General features: G+C 50.0%; 1 protein-coding gene across 1 annotated transcript in view; it reads right to left on the bottom strand.

Annotated features, from left to right (window-relative positions):
* Positions 1–6,360: 6,360 nt before the first annotated feature.
* Positions 6,361–22,569, bottom strand: part of akap12b (A kinase (PRKA) anchor protein 12b) — a 75,261-nt gene continuing 59,052 nt past the window's right edge. The window contains 4 exon segments of the mRNA XM_048249740.1: positions 6,361–6,646; positions 16,567–17,268; positions 17,352–21,192; positions 21,195–21,745. Coding sequence (XP_048105697.1) covers positions 16,571–17,268; positions 17,352–21,192; positions 21,195–21,745 — 5,090 coding nt within the window. The 3' untranslated portion in view covers positions 6,361–6,646; positions 16,567–16,570.

Genomic DNA, 22,569 nt, shown 5'->3' with positions numbered 1-22,569 from the left:
GTAGAATTTAAGGCTGGGTTCCAGAAGGGTCCAGCATATGTTGCCCAGTTGGGACCCAAATAAAACCCAGTGTAATCCTGCATGGAGCCCATGGAGAAATTACATGGGGCCACTTTGGAACCCACTGTGGACAATCCCACAAAAAAACCCATTATTTAAATGTGGGTACCCATGTAGAACCCAGGTAGAATTTAAGGCTGGGGCCCAGATGGGTCCCAGGCGTATGTTACCAGTTGGGACCCAAATAAAACCCAGTGTAATCCTGCATGGAAGCCCATGTGGGCAAATGGTATGGGGCCACTTTGGAAACCATGAGGACAATCCCTCCTAAAAAATCCATTATTTCAACCCATGTAGAACCCAGGTAGAATTTAGGCTGGGTTCCAGATGGGTCCATTGTTTGTTGCTTGTTTGGGACCCAAATAAAACCCAGTGTAATCCTGCATGGAACCCATGTGGGTAAATTACATGGGGCCACTTTGGAACCCGTGGGACAATCCCATATTTCAAAAAAAACCCATATTTCAACCCAAATAAAACCCAGTGGTGGACCCATTACATGGGGCCACTTTGGAACCCAGGTAGAAAACCCATTTAAGGCTGGGTTCCCAGAACCCAGGGTAGAATTTAAGGTCCCAGATGGGTCCATGTTGTTGCCAGTTGGGACCCAAATAAAACCCAGTGTAATCCTGCATGGAGCCCATGTGGGCAAATGACATGGGGCCCACTTTGGAAACCAGGACAATCCCACAAAAAAAACATGTAGGACCCAGGTTTTAAGGCCCAGAAGGGTCCAGCCATGATGGCCCAGTTGGGACCCAAATAAAACCCAGTGTAATCCTGCATGGAGCCCATGTGGGCAAATGACATTTTTTGGAACTGGGTCCCACAAAAACCCATATTTCAACCCATATGGTACCCATATGTAGAACCCAGGTAGAATTTGTATATATGGGTTCCAAAGGGTCCAGCGTATGTTGCTCCCAGTTGGGACCCAAATAAAACCCAGTGTAATCCTGCATGGAGCCCATGTGGGCAAATGACATGGGGCCACTTTGGAAACCAAGTGGAATCCCACAAAAAAAAAAACATATTTCAACCCATGAGGTACCCATGTGGACCCAGGTAGATTTTTGGGTTCCAGAAGGGTCCAGCTTATGTTGCATACCCAAATAAACCCAGTGTAATCCTGCATGGAGCCCATGGGCCCATGGGGCCACTATGGAACCCGCTGGACAAATGTTGGACTGGGATGGGCCCCATATACAAATGTTGACTGGGATGCTTGGAAGGTTTGATTCTTCCACATGTCACTGCATATACCATGACCATGAACTCTCTGAGTTGCATGATGAAGATCATGACAGCCTGTGAGTACATAGCAAAGAAAGATACTGAGTGACTCTGGAATGGTAGGACATTCTACTTCTGGTTTAACATCAGGTGGCCAGGCTTGAGGAACATCATGACTCTTGATGTCTGCTCTCAATTTAATGGCTGCTCTGGCTACAGCATCTTGAATGCCAATACTTTTCAGGTTGTGGTTTTCTTTGACAAGTTCCTTCATGGACAGGTTATCTGGATAGAGGAGTTTTCCATTATCACCAGGGAAGATGTGCAGGGCTCCACCAAACTCACTCTCCAGTTTTCGTCTTATGTGTTTTTTGGTTGATTCCTTGACTTGGATAATTTCTTTGGAATTCATTGAAGCAACCAGTCTAGAAGTTACATCAGTCATTGACATCACTTTAGGATTGGCAAAAAGCTCCACTCTGATGAACTGGAATAACTCATTGAATGATTGTTTTACAGCGGCTTCATACTGGTCTTCATGTTCATCGCAGACTAACACATCTTTAAGAACGATCTCTTTTGTACAATCTATAGCAAGATCTGTGGTAGTGTCCCTCAGCTGCTACAAGATCTCTACTCACAATAGCCAGGATTCTGCTGTCCATTTTCTTTGTGGCTGCACTCCGGATCTTTTCATCAGCTCGCAGTTCTCGACACTGAACCACTTTCTCTCGATTATTTTGTCCCTTTACATATTTGTCAGTTCTCTGCCATAAGTCCTAGATGTTTCTGAGACACGTTTAGCTGCTGCTGTCTTAGATACTTTGTTTCTGAGACACGTTTAGCTGCTGCTGTCTTAGATACTTTGTCTTCAGCTGAGCCACTTACACTTTCCTTTTCCTTTTCAAGAAGTTTCTTCATAGTGAAGATACTGCGACACTTCCTGTGGTAGTAGATTGGTGGAATCTGTCCCTCAGGAATATCATTTGCCATTTCTAAAATTGGTGCATGATTCCGTATCTGAGCTGCCCTCAGCAGAGTTTTCCAGGAGTCAACACCAAAGTGAAACCAGCTTACCTCTATCATCAGAGCAGTGGATAATGCATTCCATTTTTGGTTGCTCTGATTGTAGACTGTCATTTACCTGCTCACTGGTGGTCATGATCATTCAGTTTAACTACAAACATATGATAGTTACGATACATTTTGATTTATTGTTTCTGATTAAATTTCTAGTGTCTAAAATGCAATTTCTCGATGGGGGAGGGAAACGTTAACAGCTGATAACACTAATTTATCTGTGACTCAGGAAGGGTTATCATACCAAAATGTTATCTACAGACCTGGATCCTTTCAAAAATCATAAGTAGCCTTTTGCCACCTTGAGTGGTACCGACATCTGGTCTGGCCCATGGACTGTTTGGCCTCACACAAACAGGCATAAATATGTAAGTGTCTGAAGTTCAGGCAACAGATGCAGATGCAGATGCAGATTGATAACACTAATTTATCTGTGACTCAGGAAGGGTTATCATACCAAAATGTTATCTACAGACCTGGATCCTTTCAAAAATCATAAGTAACCTTTGCCACCTTGAGTGGTACCGACATCTGGTCTGGCCCATGGACTGTTTTGGCCTCACACAAACAGGCATAAATATGTAAGTGTCTGAAGTTCAGGCAACAGATGCAGATGCAGATGCAGATCAAACAGAAGATGCAGATCAAATAGAAGTGGTCATTTAAAAATAAATTAAAGTCAGAGTCCAATAGCAAAGGAAACCTCAGAGGATGGCAAAACTACCTTTCTTTGAAAAAATGCCATGCCTGATATAAAGCTAAAAATCACCACCTCAAAATGAGATAATATGGGTAAATTATACATTTTCTGAATCCTTAGAGTCATGCCAGTATTGCTATGTATGCATTTTGCCACAGGATTAAAAGAAAAAAGATGATTTAGGTGGAAATGGCAGGAAAATGTGTGTGATTAAACGTTTGAAGAGCTCCAGGGTCGGCGGTATTTGTCCAAAGTGTTCACAAAAGGACTTGAATGAAAGCTCAGATTGTCCTCTTTAAAATGATACCAAACATAATAAAATCAAATATGCAAATATGTCTTTAACAAAGGCCAATAGGAAGATAGGCACCTGCGTCAAAAATGTGTTTTTTCTGAGGGGGAGGGTAACTTTAACAGCTGATAACACTCATTTAGCTGTGACCCCAGAAGGGTTATCAGACAAAAATGTTAACTACAGAAATGTATCTTTTCAAAAAGTATAAGCAACCTTTGCCACCTTGACTGGTACCGACATCTCATCTGTCCCATGGACTATATACAGTAAAAATGTGAAACGTTCGTATTCAGTGTCTTCTACTCACTTACTCCCCTAACTACAGCAATATGTAACTTTACTATATAGTGTTTTCAAATGGCTGGACAAGTAGTGTACTGTATAGTGCTGTCTTGAGCATGTTCAAGTTCTGTATAGTGCTGTCTTGAGCATGTTCAGGTAGTGTATAGTGCTGTCTTGAGCATGTTCAGGTAGTGTCACCGAGTTCTGACCTTTTTTTTGCATTGGAAAACACAGAGAATAAACTCTCATAATGAAAACATGACAAAGCTATTTGATTATCTTGTTCATGAACGATGGTGTCAAGACTTCTCATTTTGATGACACTGGCAGTTTCATTGACATGAATACTTGCTTTTGAGGAATGGACTATCCATTTTGAGCAAGTGACTTGCTTTTGCAGGTTATCCTCTAGGTTTTGCAGTTTGCACTAATTGTTCTGAGAAATGCACTAACTGCTGTGCAAATGTTAATAGTGATGTGAGAAAAGCTCCAAAACAACTAAGAAAAATGTAACATTTATTTTGTTATTACTAATGACATAGGAAACATCCCGAATTGCATCCACAAATCCTAATGCGCTATGCAAAATTTTATTTCCACTCTTAACCGAAAATAGTGAGATGCCTTTCAATCCACTCAGAAATGTAATTAGGCTACCTCCACATCCTTAAAGTGACAGGCACTCAATTAGACCTCCACACCAACAATACAATTTAATGACATTAAAGAGAAGTGTAACCTAATAATTTAAAAATCAATATGAAATATTGAAATTGCTAAATACTTAGTTGGCTTGCTGTTGACACACACACGACCAAGACACAGTGTTTTACAGTGCTAGCTTTATTTGAAGGAAATATAGACATGAATCTGTATCCACTATTAACAGCTGAGGAGATAGAAAAGGCGGAGCCAATACCATGCTACTGACACAAGACATCGCTTTACTGTTGCGCAGATTACGTGTTATAACAACAGGACTTTAAGTACACAGGTATACAATTTGTACAAATGTTAGGACTTTTCACAGTTAGATTTGAGTTATTCCAACAACAGAAATGGTTTGAAAGGAACATAAAGAGGGTTGTTAAGCACACGAGCAGATTAGCAGAGAGCTTGTGAATGCACTCAACCATACACACCCTCAATGTGAACGCCCGGGACTCTACTCCTGCACTCTCCCAGAGCATTGTGGGTAAAGGGAAGGGTGCTGGGTTAAAGAGGGGGTTAAAGAGGCGCTGGGTTAAGGGGTTAAAGGGGGGGGGGTGCCCTCCATCTAAAGGGTTTTAAGACTAGTGAGTTGCTCATGTGCCATTGTGTCTGCAGGATCTCAGTTCTGTGGTCAGACAACAACAACTCAAAGAGCAGTCTGATGCAGAAGTGATGTTTCATTATTACACAGCATCCATCATCGCACCCTTTGCACCAGGCATCCCTACTGCATCCACACCTTCTGGTCACACTGCCCTTCTCCAGACTGGCCAGGGGGTGGCACCAGAGAGCCACCATGGCTGGCTGTGTTTATGAAGTTGCATGCCATGATGTGTCATAAGAACACACACACACACACACACACACACGGTGGGCAGGCTAGTCTCACCCCCCCCACACACACACACACACTCACGGTGGGCAGGCTAGTCTCCCCCCCCCCCCACACACACACACACACTCACGGTGGGCAGCCTAGTCTCACCTAACTGCCTGCTTTCTCTACCATGCAGAGGGGCAGAGACACCGGCCAAGTCAAAAATACCCCTCGGCTCGCTGCCATATCGGAGGTGAGACAGTAGGCTGTTAGTTGGATCTCTAGATCTTAGAGACATTAAACAGTAAGCTGTTAGTTGGATCTCTAGATCTTAGAGACATTAGACAGTAGGCTGTTAGTTAGATCTCAAGATCTTAGAGACATTAAAGAACACAAAGGAAATTTCATGTTTTTTCACAGTTACACACACAGTGTTGTAGGACATCTACAGTAGTTAAAATTAATATGAATAAATGTAGAGCTGAGCTAGCATGTGATGCTATGAGCTAGCGTACGATACTATGTGTGGTTAGACATAAGAACCCCTTGGACCCCTACACACACACACACACACACACCATACAGTGCTATGTGCTATGAGCTAGCATGCGATGTGTGGTTAGACATAAGAACGCCTTGGACCCCTACACATACACACACACACACACCATACGATGCTATGTGCTAGCATGCGATGCTATGTGTGTTTGGACATAAGAACGCCTTGGACCCCTACACACACACACACACACACACACACGCTCTCCTGCTCAGGACCGTCACAAGACTTGGACGACACTCTCAGAGGTCTGAGCGAGTTACCCTGTCTGCAGCGTATCCATGGAAACAACCTCTGAGGGCAGGGGGTGTGGTCAGCTGGAGGATCTTTACACAAATGAAGTTCAGGGAGGAGAGTACACACTAGATGAGAAATAGTTTAGCTATAAATACAATATACAAGACAATAATCCCTCACACTTTCAGACCACTTGCATACGTACAACACACACTTACACACACACACACACTCACACGCACACACATTGTCAGCATGGGGATGAGGGAAGGTTGAAGGTCATCAGTCAAACGTCACATGAATCACACGTTGCATGACAAGCCTCTAGGCCAATCAGCAGTGAGGCAGGAGGGCGTGGGTGCAGCTAGGTCCTTTAAAGCGGGGGTTGGTGCTGATGGAGAAGGTTCTGTTACCCCCCCCCCCCACAGGAGGAGGGATGGGACGTCCTGCCCCCGAGTGTGTGTATGTGGGGGGGTGCTCGTCCGAGGAGTGTTTTCATCAGGGCGCTGAACCTCCACGGATGACATGGGGCTGGAGAAGTGTGTGGTCAGACTGGACGGACGAGGAGTGTGTGGTGAGTCTGTGCTGGGGCTTGTTGTGGTTGAGGGCTCCCTCTGCTGGAGAAGAAGAAGAAGTCCCTCTAGGCATCAGCTCATGAGCGCCGCCTGCTGGCTGCAGAGGAGAAAGACACGAGATTAGCAGCAGATCAGCAGCAGAAACACACATAATCCCAATTCACACTGAACCCACAAACACACATAATCCCAATTCACACTGAACCCACAAACACACATAATCCCAATAATCACATTGAACACACAAACACACATGATCCCAATTCACACTGAACACACAAACACACAATCTCACTGAACATATAGAGGCAAGAGATGCTACTTCCAAACAAATGGCTCTTTTATATTATCCCTAACCCCAACCCTGGCCCTAGCTCTATCCCTAGCTCTATCCCTGGCCCTATCCCTAGCCCTGGCTCTAGCTCCTGGCCTAGCTCTATCCCTGGCTCTGTCCCTATTTTATCCTAGCCCTGGCTCTAGCCCTGGCCCTAGCTCTATCCCTAGCTCTATCCCCTGGCCTATCCTAGCCCTGGCTCTAGCCCTGGCCCTAGCTCTATCCCTAGCTCTATCCCTGGCCCTATCCCTAGTCCTAGCTCTAGCTCTAGCCCTAGCTCTAGCTCCTAGCCCTGGCCCTGGCCCTAGCCCTGGCCCTGGCCCTAGCCCTAGCTCTTATGAGGGGCTGATTGGGACATGATTCAGAACTAGTGTGCATATACACATCCAAAATCAAACTCATTCACATGTGTATGTGAGAGGTACATCTTCAGTTGTGTATATGAGTGCATTTTCACTAATGTAATTGAGAGCCGCTTTCAATAGCTGTATGTAAAGGTTTCACTAGTTTCGATGAGAGGGTTTTCAGTTGTTTGTGAAAAAGCTAATATTTCAGTTGTTTGTGTGAGCATTTCAGTTGAGTATGTTTGAGGTTTCACTATAGTTTGTGAATGGTTTCATATGTGTGTGTGAGTGCATTTCACTAGTATGCGTGAAAGCGTTTCAGCAGTGTATGTAAAAGGTTTCATTAGTATGAGATTTTCAGTTGTGTATGTGAGCAGAACATTTTTCAGCTGTTTGTGTGAAAGTGTTTCACTGGTGTGTGTGAGAGAGTGTTTCACTGGTGTATGTGTGTGAGGGCTTTCAGTATACAGTAGTGTGTGAATGAGTTTGGTTTTACATGTGTATATGCAAGCTAGTTCTGGAATAATGTCCCCAGACGGCCCCTTATAGTACTATCTGATTACACACACACACACACGCACGCACGCACACCCCTGTGTCTCACGCGACACACACACACACTCTCCCCTGTGTCTGCTCTCAAACGCACACACACACACACACACACAGTGTCTCTGCCTGTGTCTGCTCTCAAACGCACACACACACACACACACACACAGTGTCTCTGCCTGTGTCTGCTCTCAAACGCACACACACACACACACACACACAGTGTCTCTGCCTGTGTCTGCTCTCAAACGCATACACACACACACACACACACAGTGTCTCTGCCTGTGTCTGCTCTCAAACGCACACACACACACACACACACAGTGTCTCTTGCCTGTCTGCCTCAAACCTTTTTACACACACACACAGTGTCTCCTGTGTCTGCTTCAAACGCACACACACACACACAGTGTCTCTGCTGTTCTCTCAAACGCACACACACACACAGTGTGCCTGTGTCTGCTCTCAAACGCACACACACACACACACACACACACACACACCTCGACACACACACACAGTGTCTCTGCCTGTGTCTGCTCTCAAACGACACACACACACACACACACACAGGCTTGCCTGTGTTCACACACAAACGCACACACACACACACACACAGTGTCTCTGCCTGTGTCTGCGTCTCAACACACACACACACACACACACACACACACAGTGTCAAACGCACACACACACACACACACAGTGTCTCTGCCTGTGTCTGCTCTCAAGCGCACACACACACACACACACAGTGTCTCTGCCTGTATATGTAAGCCTTACACACACACACACACACACAGTGTCTCTGCCTGTGTCTGCTCTCAAGCACTACACACACACACACACACACACACACAGTGTCTCTGCCTGTGTCTGCTCTCAAACGCACACACACACACACACACACACACACACACACACACACACACACACACACACACAGTGTCTCTGCCTGTGTCTGCTCTCAAACACACACACACACACAGTGTCTCTGCCTGTGTCTGCTCTCAAACGCACACACACACACAGTGTCTCTGCCTGTGTCTGCTCTCAAGCACACACACACACAGTGTCTCTGCCTGTGTCTGCTCTCAAGCACACACACACACAGTGTCTCTGCCTGTGTCTGCTCTCAAGCACACACACACACAGTGTCTCTGCCTGTGTCTGCTCTCAAGCAGCACACACACACACAGTGTCTCTGCCTGTGTCTGCTCTCAAGCACACACACACACAGTGTCTCTGCCTGTGTCTGCTCTCAAGCAGCACACACACACACACACAGTGTCTCTGCCTGTGTCTGCTCTCAAGCACACACACACACAGTGTCTCTGCCTGTGTCTGCTCTCAAGCACACACACACACAGTGTCTCTGCCTGTGTCTGCTCTCAAGCACACACACACACAGTGTCTCTGCCTGTGTCTGCTCTCAAGCACACACACACACAGTGTCTCTGCCTGTGTCTGCTCTCAAGCACACACACACACAGTGTCTCTGCCTGTGTCTGCTCTCAAACGCACACACACACACAGTGTCTCTGCCTGTGTCTGCTCTCAAGCACACACACACACACACACACACACACACACAGTGTCTCTGCCTGTGTCTGCTCTCAAGCACACACACACACAGTGTCTCTGCCTGTGTCTGCTCTCAAGCAGCACACACACACACAGTGTCTCTGCCTGTGTCTGCTCTCAAGCAGCACACACACACACAGTGTCTCTGCCTGTGTCTGCTCTCAAGCAGCACACACACACACAGTGTCTCTGCCTGTGTCTGCTCTCAAACGCACACACACACACAGTGTCTCTGCCTGTGTCTGCTCTCAAGCACACACACACACAGTGTCTCTGCCTGTGTCTGCTCTCAAGCACACACACACACAGTGTCTCTGCCTGTGTCTGCTCTCAAACGCACACACACACACAGTGTCTCTGCCTGTGTCTGCTCTCAAGCAGCACACACACACACAGTGTCTCTGCCTGTGTCTGCTCTCAAGCAGCACACACACACACAGTGTCTCTGCCTGTGTCTGCTCTCAAGCACACACACACACAGTGTCTCTGCCTGTGTCTGCTCTCAAGCACACACACACACAGTGTCTCTGCCTGTGTCTGCTCTCAAGCACACACACACACAGTGTCTCTGCCTGTGTCTGCTCTCAAGCACACACACACACAGTGTCTCTGCCTGTGTCTGCTCTCAAGCACACACACACACAGTGTCTCTGCCTGTGTCTGCTCTCAAGCACACACACACACAGTGTCTCTGCCTGTGTCTGCTCTCAAGCACACACACACACAGTGTCTCTGCCTGTGTCTGCTCTCAAGCAGCACACACACACACACACACACACACACACACAGTGTCTCTGCCTGTGTCTGCTCAAACGCACACACACACACACACACAGTGTCTCTGCCTGTGTCTGCTCTCAAACGCACACACACACACACACACATATTATCCCTAACCCCAACCCTGGCCCTAGCTCTATCCCTAGCTCTATCCCTGGCCCTATCCCTAGCCCTAGCTCTAGCCCTGGCCCTAGCTCTATCCCTAGCTCTATCCCTGGCCCTATCCCTAGCCCTAGCTCTAGCCCTGGCCCTAGCTCTATCCCTAGCTCTATCCTGGCCTATCCTGGCCCTAGCTCTAGCCCTGGCCCTAGCTCTATCCCTAGCTCTATCCCTAGCTCTATCCCTAGCTCTATCCCTAGCTCTATCCCTAGCTCTATCCCTAGCCCTAGCTCTAGCCCTGGCCCTGGCCCTAGCTCTAGCCCTGGCCCTAGCTCTATCCCTAGCCCTAGCTCTTATGAGGGCTGATTGGGACATGATTCAGAACTAGTGTGCATATACACATCCAAAATCAAACTCATTCACATGTGTATGTGAGAGGTACATCTTCAGTTGTGTATATGAGTGCATTTCACTAATGTACGTGAGAGCGTTTCAATAGCGTATGTAAAAGGTTTCACTAGTTTCGATGAGAGGTTTTCAGTTGTTTGTGAAAAGCTAATATTTCAGTTGTTTGTGTGAGCATTTCAGTTGAGTATGTTTGAGGTTTCACTATAGTTTGTGAATGGTTTCATATGTGTGTGTGAGTGCATTTCACTAGTATGCGTGAAAGCGTTTCAGCAGTGTATGTAAAAGGTTTCATTAGTATGAGATTTTCAGTTGTGTATGTGAGCAGAACATTTTTCAGCTGTTTGTGTGAAAGTGTTTCACTGGTGTGTGTGAGAGAGTGTTTCACTGGTGTATGTGTGTGAGGCTTTCAGTATACAGTAGTGTGTGAATGAGTTTGGTTTTACATGTGTATATGCAAGCTAGTTCTGAATAATGTCCCAGACGGCCCCTTATAGTACTATCTGATGCAGTACACACACACGCACACGCACGCACGCACGCACACAGTGTCTCTCCCTGTGTCTGCTCTCAAACGCACACACACACACACACACACAGTGTCTCTGCCTGTGTCTGCTCTCAAGCGCACACACACACACACACACAGTGTGTCTCTGCCTGTGTCTGCTCTCAAGCGCACACACACACACACACACACAGTGTCTCTGCCTGTGTCTTATGTGCACACACACACACACACACACACACACACAGTGTCTCTGCCTGTGTCTGCTCTCAGCCTTTTACACACACACAGTGTCTCTCTGCCTGTGTCTGCTCTCAAGCGCACACACACACACACACACAGTGTCTCTGCTGTGTCTGCTCTCAACACACACACACACACACACACACACAGTGTCTCTGCCTGTGTCTGCTCTCAGCCTTTTACACACACACACACAGGTGTCTCTGCCTGTGTCTGCTCTCAAACCTTTTACACACACACAGTGTCTCTGCCTGTGTCTGCTCTCAAACGCACACACACACACACACACACAGTGTCTCTGCCTGTGTCTGCTCTCAAGCAGCACACACACACACACAGTGTCTCTGCCTGTCTGCTCTCAAGCATGCACACACACACACACAGTGTCTCTGCCTGTGTCTGCTCTCAAACGCACACACACACACACACACACAGTGTCTCTGCCTGTGTCTGCTCTCAAACGCACACACACACACACACACACAGTGTCTCTGCCTGTGTCTGCTCTCAAACACACACACACACACACAGTGTCTCTGTGTCTGCTCTCAAGCAGCACACACACACACACACACACACAGTGTCTCTGCCTGTGTCTGCTCAACGCACACACACACACACACACACAGTGTCTCTGCCTGTCTGCTCTCAGCACACACACACACAGTGTCTCTGCTCTGTGTCTGCTCTCAGCCTTTTACACACACACACAGTGTCTCTGCCTGTCTGCTCTCAAGCACACACACACACACACAGTGTCTCTGCCTGTGTCTGCTCTCAAACACACACACACACACACACAGTGTCTGCCTGTGTCTGCTCTCAAACGCACACACACACACACACACACACAGTGTCTCTGCCTGTCTGCTCTCAACACACACACACACACACATGTCTCTGCCTGTGTCTGCTCTCAAACGCACACACACACACACACAGTGTCTCTGCCTGTGTCTGCTCTCAAACCTTTTACACACACACACACACAGTGTCTGCCTGTGTCTGCTCTCAAACACACACACACACACACACACACAGTGTCTCTGCCTGTCTGCTCTCAAACACTTACACACACACACACACACTGTGTCTGCTCTCAAAGCTCCATTTTATTGCTTATGACTTCCTGTATTCCTCTTTAATTGTCTGCCCCTCTCCTCTCTCCCTCTCTCTTTCCTCCCTCCCTCTCTCTCCCTCTCCTCCCTCCCTCTCTCTTTCCTCCCTCCCTCTCTCTCCTCCTCCCTCTCTCTTTCCTCCTCCCTCTCTCTCCCTCTCTCCCTCTCCTCTCTCTCTCTCTCCCCCTCTCCTCTCTCCCTCTCCTCTCTCTCTCTCTTTCTCCCTCTCTCTCTCCTCTCATCCCTCTCTCTCTCTCTCCCTCTCTCTCTCCCTCTCCCTCTCCTCTCTCTTCCTCTCTCTCCCTCTCTCTCTCCCTCCCTCTCTCTCTCCCTCTCCTCTCTCTCTCTCCTCCTCTCTCTCTCTCTCTCTCTCTCTCTCTCTCCTCTCATCCCTCTCTCTTTCTCTCTCCCTCCCTCTCACTCTCTCTCTCTCTTTCTCCCTCTCTCTCTCCTCCTCATCCCTCTCTCTCTCTCTCCTCCTCTCTCCCTCTCTCTCCCTCTCTCCTCCTCCTCTCTCCCTCTCCTCCCTCTCTCTCCTCTCTCTCTCCTCTCCTCTCTCTCTCTCCTCTCTCTCTCTCTGTTTTTGAGTTCCTCAGTGAGTTACTGCAGAGGTACAGGGGAGGGGAGCTCACTCCTGCACCAAAGCCAGCAAGCAAAGCACGCACGCACACACGCACGCACGCACGCACGCACGCACACACACACAGAAACACACACACACACGCACACACACACTCCACACAGCAACACAAACACACACACACACACACAGAAACACACACTGCACACACACACACACGCACACACACACTCCACACAGCAACACAAACACACACACACACACAGAAACACACACACACTGCACACACACACACACTGCACACACACACACACACACTGCACACACACACACACACACACTGCACACACACACACACACACTGCACACACACACACACTGCACACACACACACACACACTGCTGACACTGACACAGCCAGTGTGTGTGTTTAGAGGTGGGGTGTGTGTGTGTGTGTGTTTAGAGTGGTGTGTGTGTGTGTGTGTTTAGAGTGGTGTGTGTGTGTGTGTGTGTTTAGAGGTGGGGTGTGTGTGTGGGGTTGAGAATGGAATTACTAAATACATTGTGTCAAATTATCCATCTCAACCGCCGAACCCATTAAAGGTCTGTCCTACCACGCTTCTGGACGTAGGGCCTCAGTGTGTGTGTGCATGTGTGTTGCTGTGTGTGTGTGTGTGTGGTGTGTGTGTGTGTGTGCATGTCTGTGTGTGTGTGGTGTGTGTGTGTGTGTGTGTGTGTGTGTGTGTGTGCGCATCTGTGTGTGTGTGTGTGTGTGTGCGTGTGCGCGTGTGTGTGTGTGTGTGTACATCTGTGTGTGTGTAGTGTGTGTGTCTCTCTGTGTGTGTAGTGTGCATGTCTGTGTGTGTGTGTGTGTCAGGGGTGAATAGTAATCAGTCTGTCAGCACAAGTTCATCTGCCCTGCGTGGCATTCCAGCTTTGATATGGAGGGTCCCCTGGTTACCCTGGTTACCGCCGCACGGAACAAAAGCTTTTTCATCGGGCAGGAGGCAGGCAGCGCGGCCTGTCCACCCCTAATAAACGCAGCGCACTCTGACGCTTTTAAAGGCCCGGCGACTCTGTCTGTGTGTGTGTGTGTGTGTGTGTGTTGACCTGGCGACTCTGTCTCTCTCTATGTGTGTGTGTGTGTTGACCCGGCAACCCCACAGCACTGATGGGGCCAGTAAGGTCAGATCTGAATGGTCTCTGGCGGCCCACAAACACTCCCCAACCCTCTGACCCTGACCCCTAACCCTGACCCAATCCCCTAACCCAACCCCCTGACCCCTAACCCTGACCCAACCCCCTGACCCCTGACCCTGACCCAACCCCCTAACCCTGACCCCTAACCCTGACCCTGACCCAACCCCCTAACCCTGACCCTGACCCCTAACCCTGACCCAACCCCCTAACCCTACCCCCTAACCCTGACTCCTGACCCTACCCCCTAACCCTGACCCTAACCCTGACACTGAGGATATTCTGCTGTTTGTTTCCATTTTTACTACTAACTTACTTTACTACTGGCAAACATCACAGACAAAAGTAAGCTTGTTTAACTCACTGGCTGCCACTGACGTCTATAGACGTCAATTTAAATACAACCGTTGACTGCCATTGATGTCAATTACGTTTTTCAAGGGGGCGGGCTGTGGAAGGATCTGGCGGAGCTTGTCACTGAAAATCAGGCTTGTAAACAGAGAATGTGCTAGAGAACTGACCCGCTAGGTGGCAGCAGTGTAACTTTGGATGGGAGATGAGTAATGACCATAGACAGTAGAAGAAGACTGACACTGCTGAAGCTCTATGGAGATGAGTAATGACCATAGACAGTAGATGAGTAATGACCATAGACAGGAGATGAGTAATGACCATAGACAGTAGATGAGTAATGACCATAGACATCAGAAGAAGACTGACACTGCTGAAGCTCTATGGAGATGAGTAATGACCATAGACAGTAGAAGAAGACTGACACTGCTGAAGCTCTATGGAGATGAGTAATGACCATAGACAGTAGAAGAAGACTGACACTGCTGAAGCTCTATGGAGATGAGTAATGACCATAGACAGTAGATGAGTAATGACCATAGACAGTAGATGAGTAATGACCATAGACAGTAGATGAGTAATGACCATAGACATCAGAAGAAGACTGACGCTGCTGAAGCTCTATGGCGATGAGTAGAGAAAATAGCTAATCAAGCCATTAGGTGTCGCCACCAACGTCATAAATTTGACGTCAAAAATGTGAATTTCCGTATGTGCGCCATCTTGGGAGTATTGAATATTATTGCTGGTAGCTGCGCTCCATAGGGCAGCATTATAGATGAAGATGATTTAAATAAACTTGACCAACTATTTATTTGTGGACACAAAGTTGCTGATTGTATATGTTGCTTATGCTGCTTGTTGCTGTCTTCATTTGGTCGACAGTGCTACAATCCATAGGCTACTAAGTAAAGCTTCTTCATTTGGTCGACAGTGCTACAATCCATAGGCTGCAAATCAAAACTATTTATTAAGGGTAACTGTAGCATTAAATCAGACTATGGTTTCATTCAAAACTGTCTCTTATTGGAGTAGGAAGTAATGAACACCACAGGTGAGCGTGGTTTATAGCCAACTGTAAGCCAGAGGCATAGTTTACCATTAGAAACGTTTGCAAGTTGCTATCTGTTGATGCTAACTAAAGCTAGTGTGCCACACTGTGTACCAACGCGGATACTTGTCGTGCGATAAGTGTCTAACAACAATTTCAATTTGAAACACGCATAGCCTACTTCTTGTGTTCATTTGACCAAGTTGTGATTTATGTTACAATTCGATTCACAAGTTTGGCACACTGTAGTCAATTGTAGTCAATCGTAGTTTGCTGAGTGTATAGAATTGAGTGTATAGAGGATGCTTTGAGGATTATGGTTGTTCTGTATGTTAACTAAGATGTGAGTGTGTGTTGTAGGAGTTGTAGGAGTTTGTATTAAAATATGGTATGGTGAGTCTATGTTAGTGAGTCTATGTTAGTGAGTCTAGGTTAGTGAGTCTAGGTTAGTGAGTTTAGGTTGGGTGTATGTTAGTGAGTCTAGGTTGGGTGTATGTTAGTGAGTCTATGTTAGTGAGTCTATGTTGGGTGTATGTTAGTGAGTCTATGTTAGTGAGTCTATGTTGGGTGTATGTTAGTGAGTCTATGTTGGGTGTATGTTAGTGAGTCTAGGTTGGGTGTATGTTAGTGAGTATATGTTGGGTGTATTTTAGTAAGTCTATGTGTAGTATTTGGTGAGTGTGTTAGATTGAGTGTGTGTAGAGCGATTGAGTGTGTTAGATTAAGTGTGTGTAGAGCGCCATCTAAAGTGAGTATGTTAGGTTGAGTGTGTGTGGCATGCATCTAAAGTGGAGTATGTTGGAGTTGAGAGTGTGTGTGGCTATCTAAAGTGATGTGGAAGACTGTTGAGAGTAGGTGTGTGACTGACCTGCTCATGATACGGTTGCGATCTCGGTGGAAATGGGCTCGATCTCCCTCACCACCTCCTCCAGGACGTGCTCCATCACTTCCTGTGCGTTCACTGTGTTCTCAGCCAGTGCAGGTGCGTCCTGAGCGGCAGGCTCCACCTGGGTCTGGCTGTCCGCTGTGGGGTTCTCCGCCTGGGTCTGGCTGTCCGCTGTGGGGTTCTCCGCCTGGGGCTCGTCCAGTGCTGTGGGGTTCTCCGCCTGGGTCTGGCTGTCCGCTGTGGGGTTCTCCGCCTGGGGCTTGTCCAGTGCTGTGGGGTTCTCCGCCTGGGTCTGGCTGTCCGCTGTGGGGTTCTCCGCCTGGGGTTCGTCCAGTGCTGTGGCCAGGTCCTTCAGGTCTGCGTCGGGGGCGGGGCCATGAGCCGGCAGGTCTGAGGAGCTCTGCATGTCTTGGCCAGAGGAGTCCCCGCTAGCTGCCGTGGCAACCGCTGCACTGGGTTCCTCTGCTACGGCGGCCTCGGTCGTTTCTGTTACAGCGGCCTCGGTCATTTCTACTGCGCTGGGTTCCTCTGCTCCGGCGGCCTCGGTCATTTCTACTGAGCTGTTCCTGTGCTCCAGCTGCCTCATTATTCTGCTGCGCTTATTCCCTCTGTTGATGGCTCCCTCGGCGTTTCTGCTGTGCTGGGTTCCTCTGTTCTCCTTGTTACTCGGTCGTTTCTGCTGTGCTTGGAGTTATTCTGTTACGTACTCTTCGTTTCACCTTTCTGCTGGGTTCATCTGTTGTGGGCGTCTCGGCGTTTCTGCTTGCTTGTCCTTCCTCCAGGTGCCTCCTGGGTTTCTGTGATGGCAGATGCGTCTTGTGTCACTTGCTCAGGTTCTGTCTTGACTTTACTTTGTCCATCTGCCTGATTCTCCTCTTCCTCTCTCTTCTCCTCTTCCTCTCTCTTCTCATCTTCCTCTACCTTGTGTTCCTCTTCACTGCCTCTGAGTTCCTCCTCAGGCTCCTGCTCTTTCTGAGGTACCTCCATGCTCGGCTCGATGCCGTCCACACTCATGACAGCCACCTCCTCATGCACAGGAGCGATGTTGACGGGGAGGGAGACCGGGAACACCTCTGTGATCTGAACTGCCTGGACGATGGTCTTTGGTGGTTTTGCTGCGACAGCACCTGTGAGCTCTTCCTCTGCTTTAACCTCTGTGGTTGTTGTCTCTGGGGCTGTTGTCTCTGGGGCTGTTTCTGTGATCACAGCAGTTGCTGCTGTTTCTGTGACTTCAAGCTCAGCGGGGACTGTTTCTGGGGCTTCTGCCTCCTCACTTTCTGTGTCCTTCGACATCTCAGAGATGTTCTCCATGATGTTCTGGATGATCGTCTGGACGATCACAGAGCTCTGCTCCTCGATGACCTCCACCTCTGTCTGCTCTGCGTGTGTTGGCTCCGGAGCATCCTGCACCTCCTCACACACCTCCTCCACCACCACGCTGTCCTTGGTGGACACGGCCTCCACACCGGCTTCCACTGCAGGGGCAGCCGTTACCTCCTCCACCTCCTCCACCTGCACTTGAATCGCCTCGCACACCGTGGGTTCAGCAATGGCTACATTTTCCATGACAACCTCATCTTTGATCTCTGCAGTCAGGGTGTCAGCGGTTTCTAATGGACTAATGACACACACTGTTTCCTTGGCAACGGCAACTTCTTCAGTCGCTGCCACAACAGCAATCGGGGCCTCCTTCCCCTCAGACCCCTCGGTCACAGGTGCGTCCGACAGGGATGTGGTCACTTTCTCGGTTACGGCTTCAGCGACCTCCTTCGCTGGTGCAAGCTCCACCTCGGCAGCGGCCTCGTCGGCATCCTGCAGACGCGTAACCTCCTCACCCTCCACCACTGCCACTTCGGTGACCTCGACGGTCTGGGTACAGACGGGCTGCTCCACCGCTGGCTCGGCCGGGCCCTCGGGCTCCATCTTCTCCTCCACCAGCGGTTCCTCCAGATGTTCCGCCTCTGCCGGCGCCACGCTGATGACGGCCACCTTCACTGCCGGTGTCTCCTGGATCTCGTTGACCAGCTCTGCCTCCGGAGCGTCCACGACCTCCTCCGTCTTGGGGGTCTCCTCTACAGCGTTCTCCACGGGAGCGGAAGCCTCCTCTGTCTGGACTTCCTGGACCTCGGCTTTGTGGACTTTGTCCTCGGTGGCAGCTGCCTCCTCTGGATGCTCTGTCTTCTCCTCCACGGCCACCTCAGTGGCAATGACCTCAGCGACAGCACTCATGCCCTCCACAGCAGGCACGGGCATCTCGACCTCGGCAGTCTCCAAGGTCTCCACGTCAAGGCCGGTGCAGATGTTGGTGGCCTCCGTCACCTGGTGAGGTACCAGGACAGCTTTCTCCTCCACACTGGCCGCTTCGGCCTCCTGGGAGTCCGTGGTCACTGTGGCAACCTCTTGCTGGTCCTCAGCAATAGTTACCGTGGTGACAGCAGGTATGACAGCCTCCACTGCCTCCTGGAGAACGGCCTCGACCTTCATCACAGGGGTGGCCTCGCCAGAGGTGACGGGGGACGCAGAGATTCGGGACATGGCAGAAACCATCTCAGTTTCCTCGGCAGCGGAGGGCTCAGGTGGCTGCTCCAGGGCCGTCACAGCCTCAGAGGTGAGTTCCACGATGTCCTCGGCGATGGTGTTATCTGTGGACTTGGGTGTGCCGGCTGTGTCACCTTCCTCCGGGATGTCGCTCAGCTGCTTGGTGTCCTCCTCGAGGTCCTCCACCACCGCAGCCGAGATCCAGGAAGGCGAGCGATCCTCGGCAGCAGATGCTTTCACAGATGCGGCAGCGGCCGCCTCCTCCAGCTGTGACTCTTTTGTGTCTTCTGTTGCCTCGGTTGTTGGCTCGGCGGGCTCGTTGTCGTACTCAGAGAGAGGCACGACTGCGGGTGTGTCGGAGTCCTCCTCCGTGGAGCCCACGTCTGAGGACACGGGCCCCTGCTTTCCATCCGACTTCTTCTTCCGACGGGGGATGAGCTTCTTGAGCGAGAAGGAAGACTCCTCTTTCGGGATATCGCTGTCCGAGAGCGTCTGCTCTGCACCCGACATGTCCTCGGCCTTATCGTCGGATTTCTTCTTCCTGGAGGTGACCAGCCTTTTGAAAGATTCCCAAGTGGAGACCAGCTCTCCCTCCGGTTCAGGTGAAGATGCCAGGTTCTCATTGTCAGCTTCCTGGGAGGTTCCCAGAGGGGATTCTGCTGTCTTGGCCTGTTCCTCTCCTGATTGCAAAACTTCCTCCTCCAGTTTGGTGTCCTCGTCTTCAGAGTCCGATGTCTTCCTGGCTCTCTTTTTGGCCGAGCCCACGCAGATCAGCGCCTCCCATGACATGGACGTGTCCATCTTCTTTTTAGGCTCCTCTGTAGTGGAGTCCACCTTCTCAGCTTTTGGTTCAGCCTTCAGTTCATCTTTAGATTCCTCTCTAGCTTCAAGGCTCTCCTCAACTGTAGCTTCAGTTGCTGGTTCCGCACTCTCCTCAACTTTAGGTTCAGTTGCTGCTTCAGCACTCTCTTCTTCAGCTTGAGGTTCAGCTGTTGACTCAGCTTCAGGCTCTGTGGATTTTGGTTCCTCTGCTTTCTCAGCAGAGGCAGCACTCTCTGTGGAGGACAGAGTGGCGGATTTGGGTTTGTCGCTGGCAGGCGCCTCGTCCTCGCTCTCTGAGGACCTCTTGACTCTCTTCTTTGGGGTCACCAGCTTCTTGAAGGACGCCCAGGGCAGGAGGCTGTCCTTCTTCTTCTCCCCGTCCGATGTGGAGGCCTCCTGGCCGGCCTCAGCGGGAGCGATCTCACTAACGACGTGCTCGCCAGACTCCTCGGGGGAGGACGGGCCGCTGTCAGGTTTTTGGCTGTCTGCGGACTCTGTGGAGGTTAGAAGCTGCTCAGCAGCGGCGTGCTCGCCTGGTTCGGTCAGTTTGGTCTCTTTCTTCTGCTTTGGCTTTTTGGAGGACAGCTTCTTCAGGCCTGCACCTGTGAAGAGCTTCTTCAGGGGGCTTCCTTGGGCCTTCACCTTCTCCTGGGATGAGATGATCTCAGCCTCTGGACTGGCCTCAGCAGGGGGGACCTCAGGGCTTGGCTCCACCTCCTCCCCTGTGGGTTTGGCCTCCTCTGCAGGAGCCTCCTCAACCTCAGACGCCAGGGCGGGATCAGCTGCCTCAGCTGGCACAGCGACCTCTACAGCGACCTCTACAGCGGCCTCTGCAATCGACTCTGCGGCGACCTCATCCTGCTCTTTAGGCTCCTCGGTTGGACTGGCAGCTGCCTCTGGGATGGGTTCCTCCTTGGCAAGTTCTTGTTCTGCAGGTGGTTCTGCTGGATTCTCAGCGGATGCTTCCGGTTCTGCTGCGGCCTTCTCTGCTTCTTCAGCTGGAGCCGCTGCCACCTCCTCATTCTTCTCCTCTGCAGCCTCCTCGGCCTTCTCAACTGCCACCTCCTCATTCTGCTCCTTTGCAGCCTCCTCAGGTTTCTCCTTCTCTTCTGCCTCTTTGATGTCCTCTCCAGCAGGTGTCTCCTTCGCTGGCTCCTCCTCTTTGGCCTTCTTGAAGCTGGTCTTCTTCCTCAGGTTGGAGAAGATGCCCTGGGTGAAGAACCTCTTGAAGGGCGACCAAGTCTCCCACAGGCGGGGCTGGCAGACTTCGGCGGTGTCTCGGACTCTTTCTGCGTCTCATGGGCTACGGGGCTGACGGCAGACTCGGCCGGTGTCTCGGACTCTTCCCCTGGCATCTCAGCAGTGCCCTCTGCGGATGGCTCGGCATCTACAGCCTCCATCTTCTCCGCCTCTTCGGTGTCAGTCGGCTCAAGTGCGATCTCTGCCGTGGTCTCTGCCTTGGCCCCCTTCTCCTCGGTTTCCGTGGTTTCATCGGCAGCGGGCTCCTCTTTGGCCCCTCCCTCAGTCTGCTCCTCCTTCTTCTCCCCCGTCAGCAGCTTCACAGGCTCCGCCTTCTCATTCTTGTCCTTCTTCAGGGTGAACTTGAAGCCCACGAAGCGGAAGATCTTCTTGAATCCCACCTCGCTGGTCTCTGCGGGCGCGTCCTCGGCGGTTTTGTCCTCGGTCGTCGTGACGATGTCAGCATCGGCGGATTTTCTCTCCTCCGTCTCCCCGTTCGCCTCGTTCTCTTCCATCGTCTCCGGAATGTCGTCCTTCTCGGCAGCGCCATCCGTCTGGCCCACTGCAAAAACACACACACAAGAGACACGTCACATTAAGACAACAGACAACAGACGTCATTAAGACAACACACACAAGGGACACGTCATTAAGACAACACACACAAGGGACACGTCATTAAGACAACAGACACAAGAGACACGTCACAACGTCTGTAGCCACAACTGACGAATGAATCATAAGCCCCTCCCACTAAGGTGACACAGGCTCTATGGATGACGAATCCCCTCACAATGAGATGACACGGACTCTGTTCTAATGCCTAGCATCATTAGGCCCCTCCCACTGAGATGACACGGACTCTGTTCTAATGCATAGCATCATTAGGCCCCTCCCACTTCCTCACCCACACAACTGTCCTGTAGCCTGTCCAATGTAAATGGATCGTAATCAGGGGAAATGATGACATCATCGGGCGCGACCAAAACAAACCGCTGGACACTAATGCAGGCAAGCTGCTGCCCCATCTGAAGGCAATCTGAAGCCCACAAACACACACACACACACTCACACACATGCGCGCACACACATACACACACACAGGCACACACACTCACACACATGCGCGCACACACACACACACACACACACACACACACACACACACACACACACACAGGCACACAAACTCACACACACACACACACACACTCTCCACACTCACACACACAGGCACACACACAGGCACACACACACTCACACACACACGTACACACACACACACACTCTCACTCACACACACACACACTCACACTCACACGTACACACACACAGGCACACACACTCACACACATGCGCGCACACACACACACACACACACACACA

The sequence above is a fragment of the Alosa alosa genome, chromosome 8 (genome assembly GCF_017589495.1).
Source record: "Alosa alosa isolate M-15738 ecotype Scorff River chromosome 8, AALO_Geno_1.1, whole genome shotgun sequence".
NCBI lineage: Eukaryota > Metazoa > Chordata > Actinopteri > Clupeiformes > Clupeidae > Alosa > Alosa alosa.
Note: the sequence above shows the minus strand (reverse complement) of the source record. Positions and strands in the feature narration are given on the sequence as shown.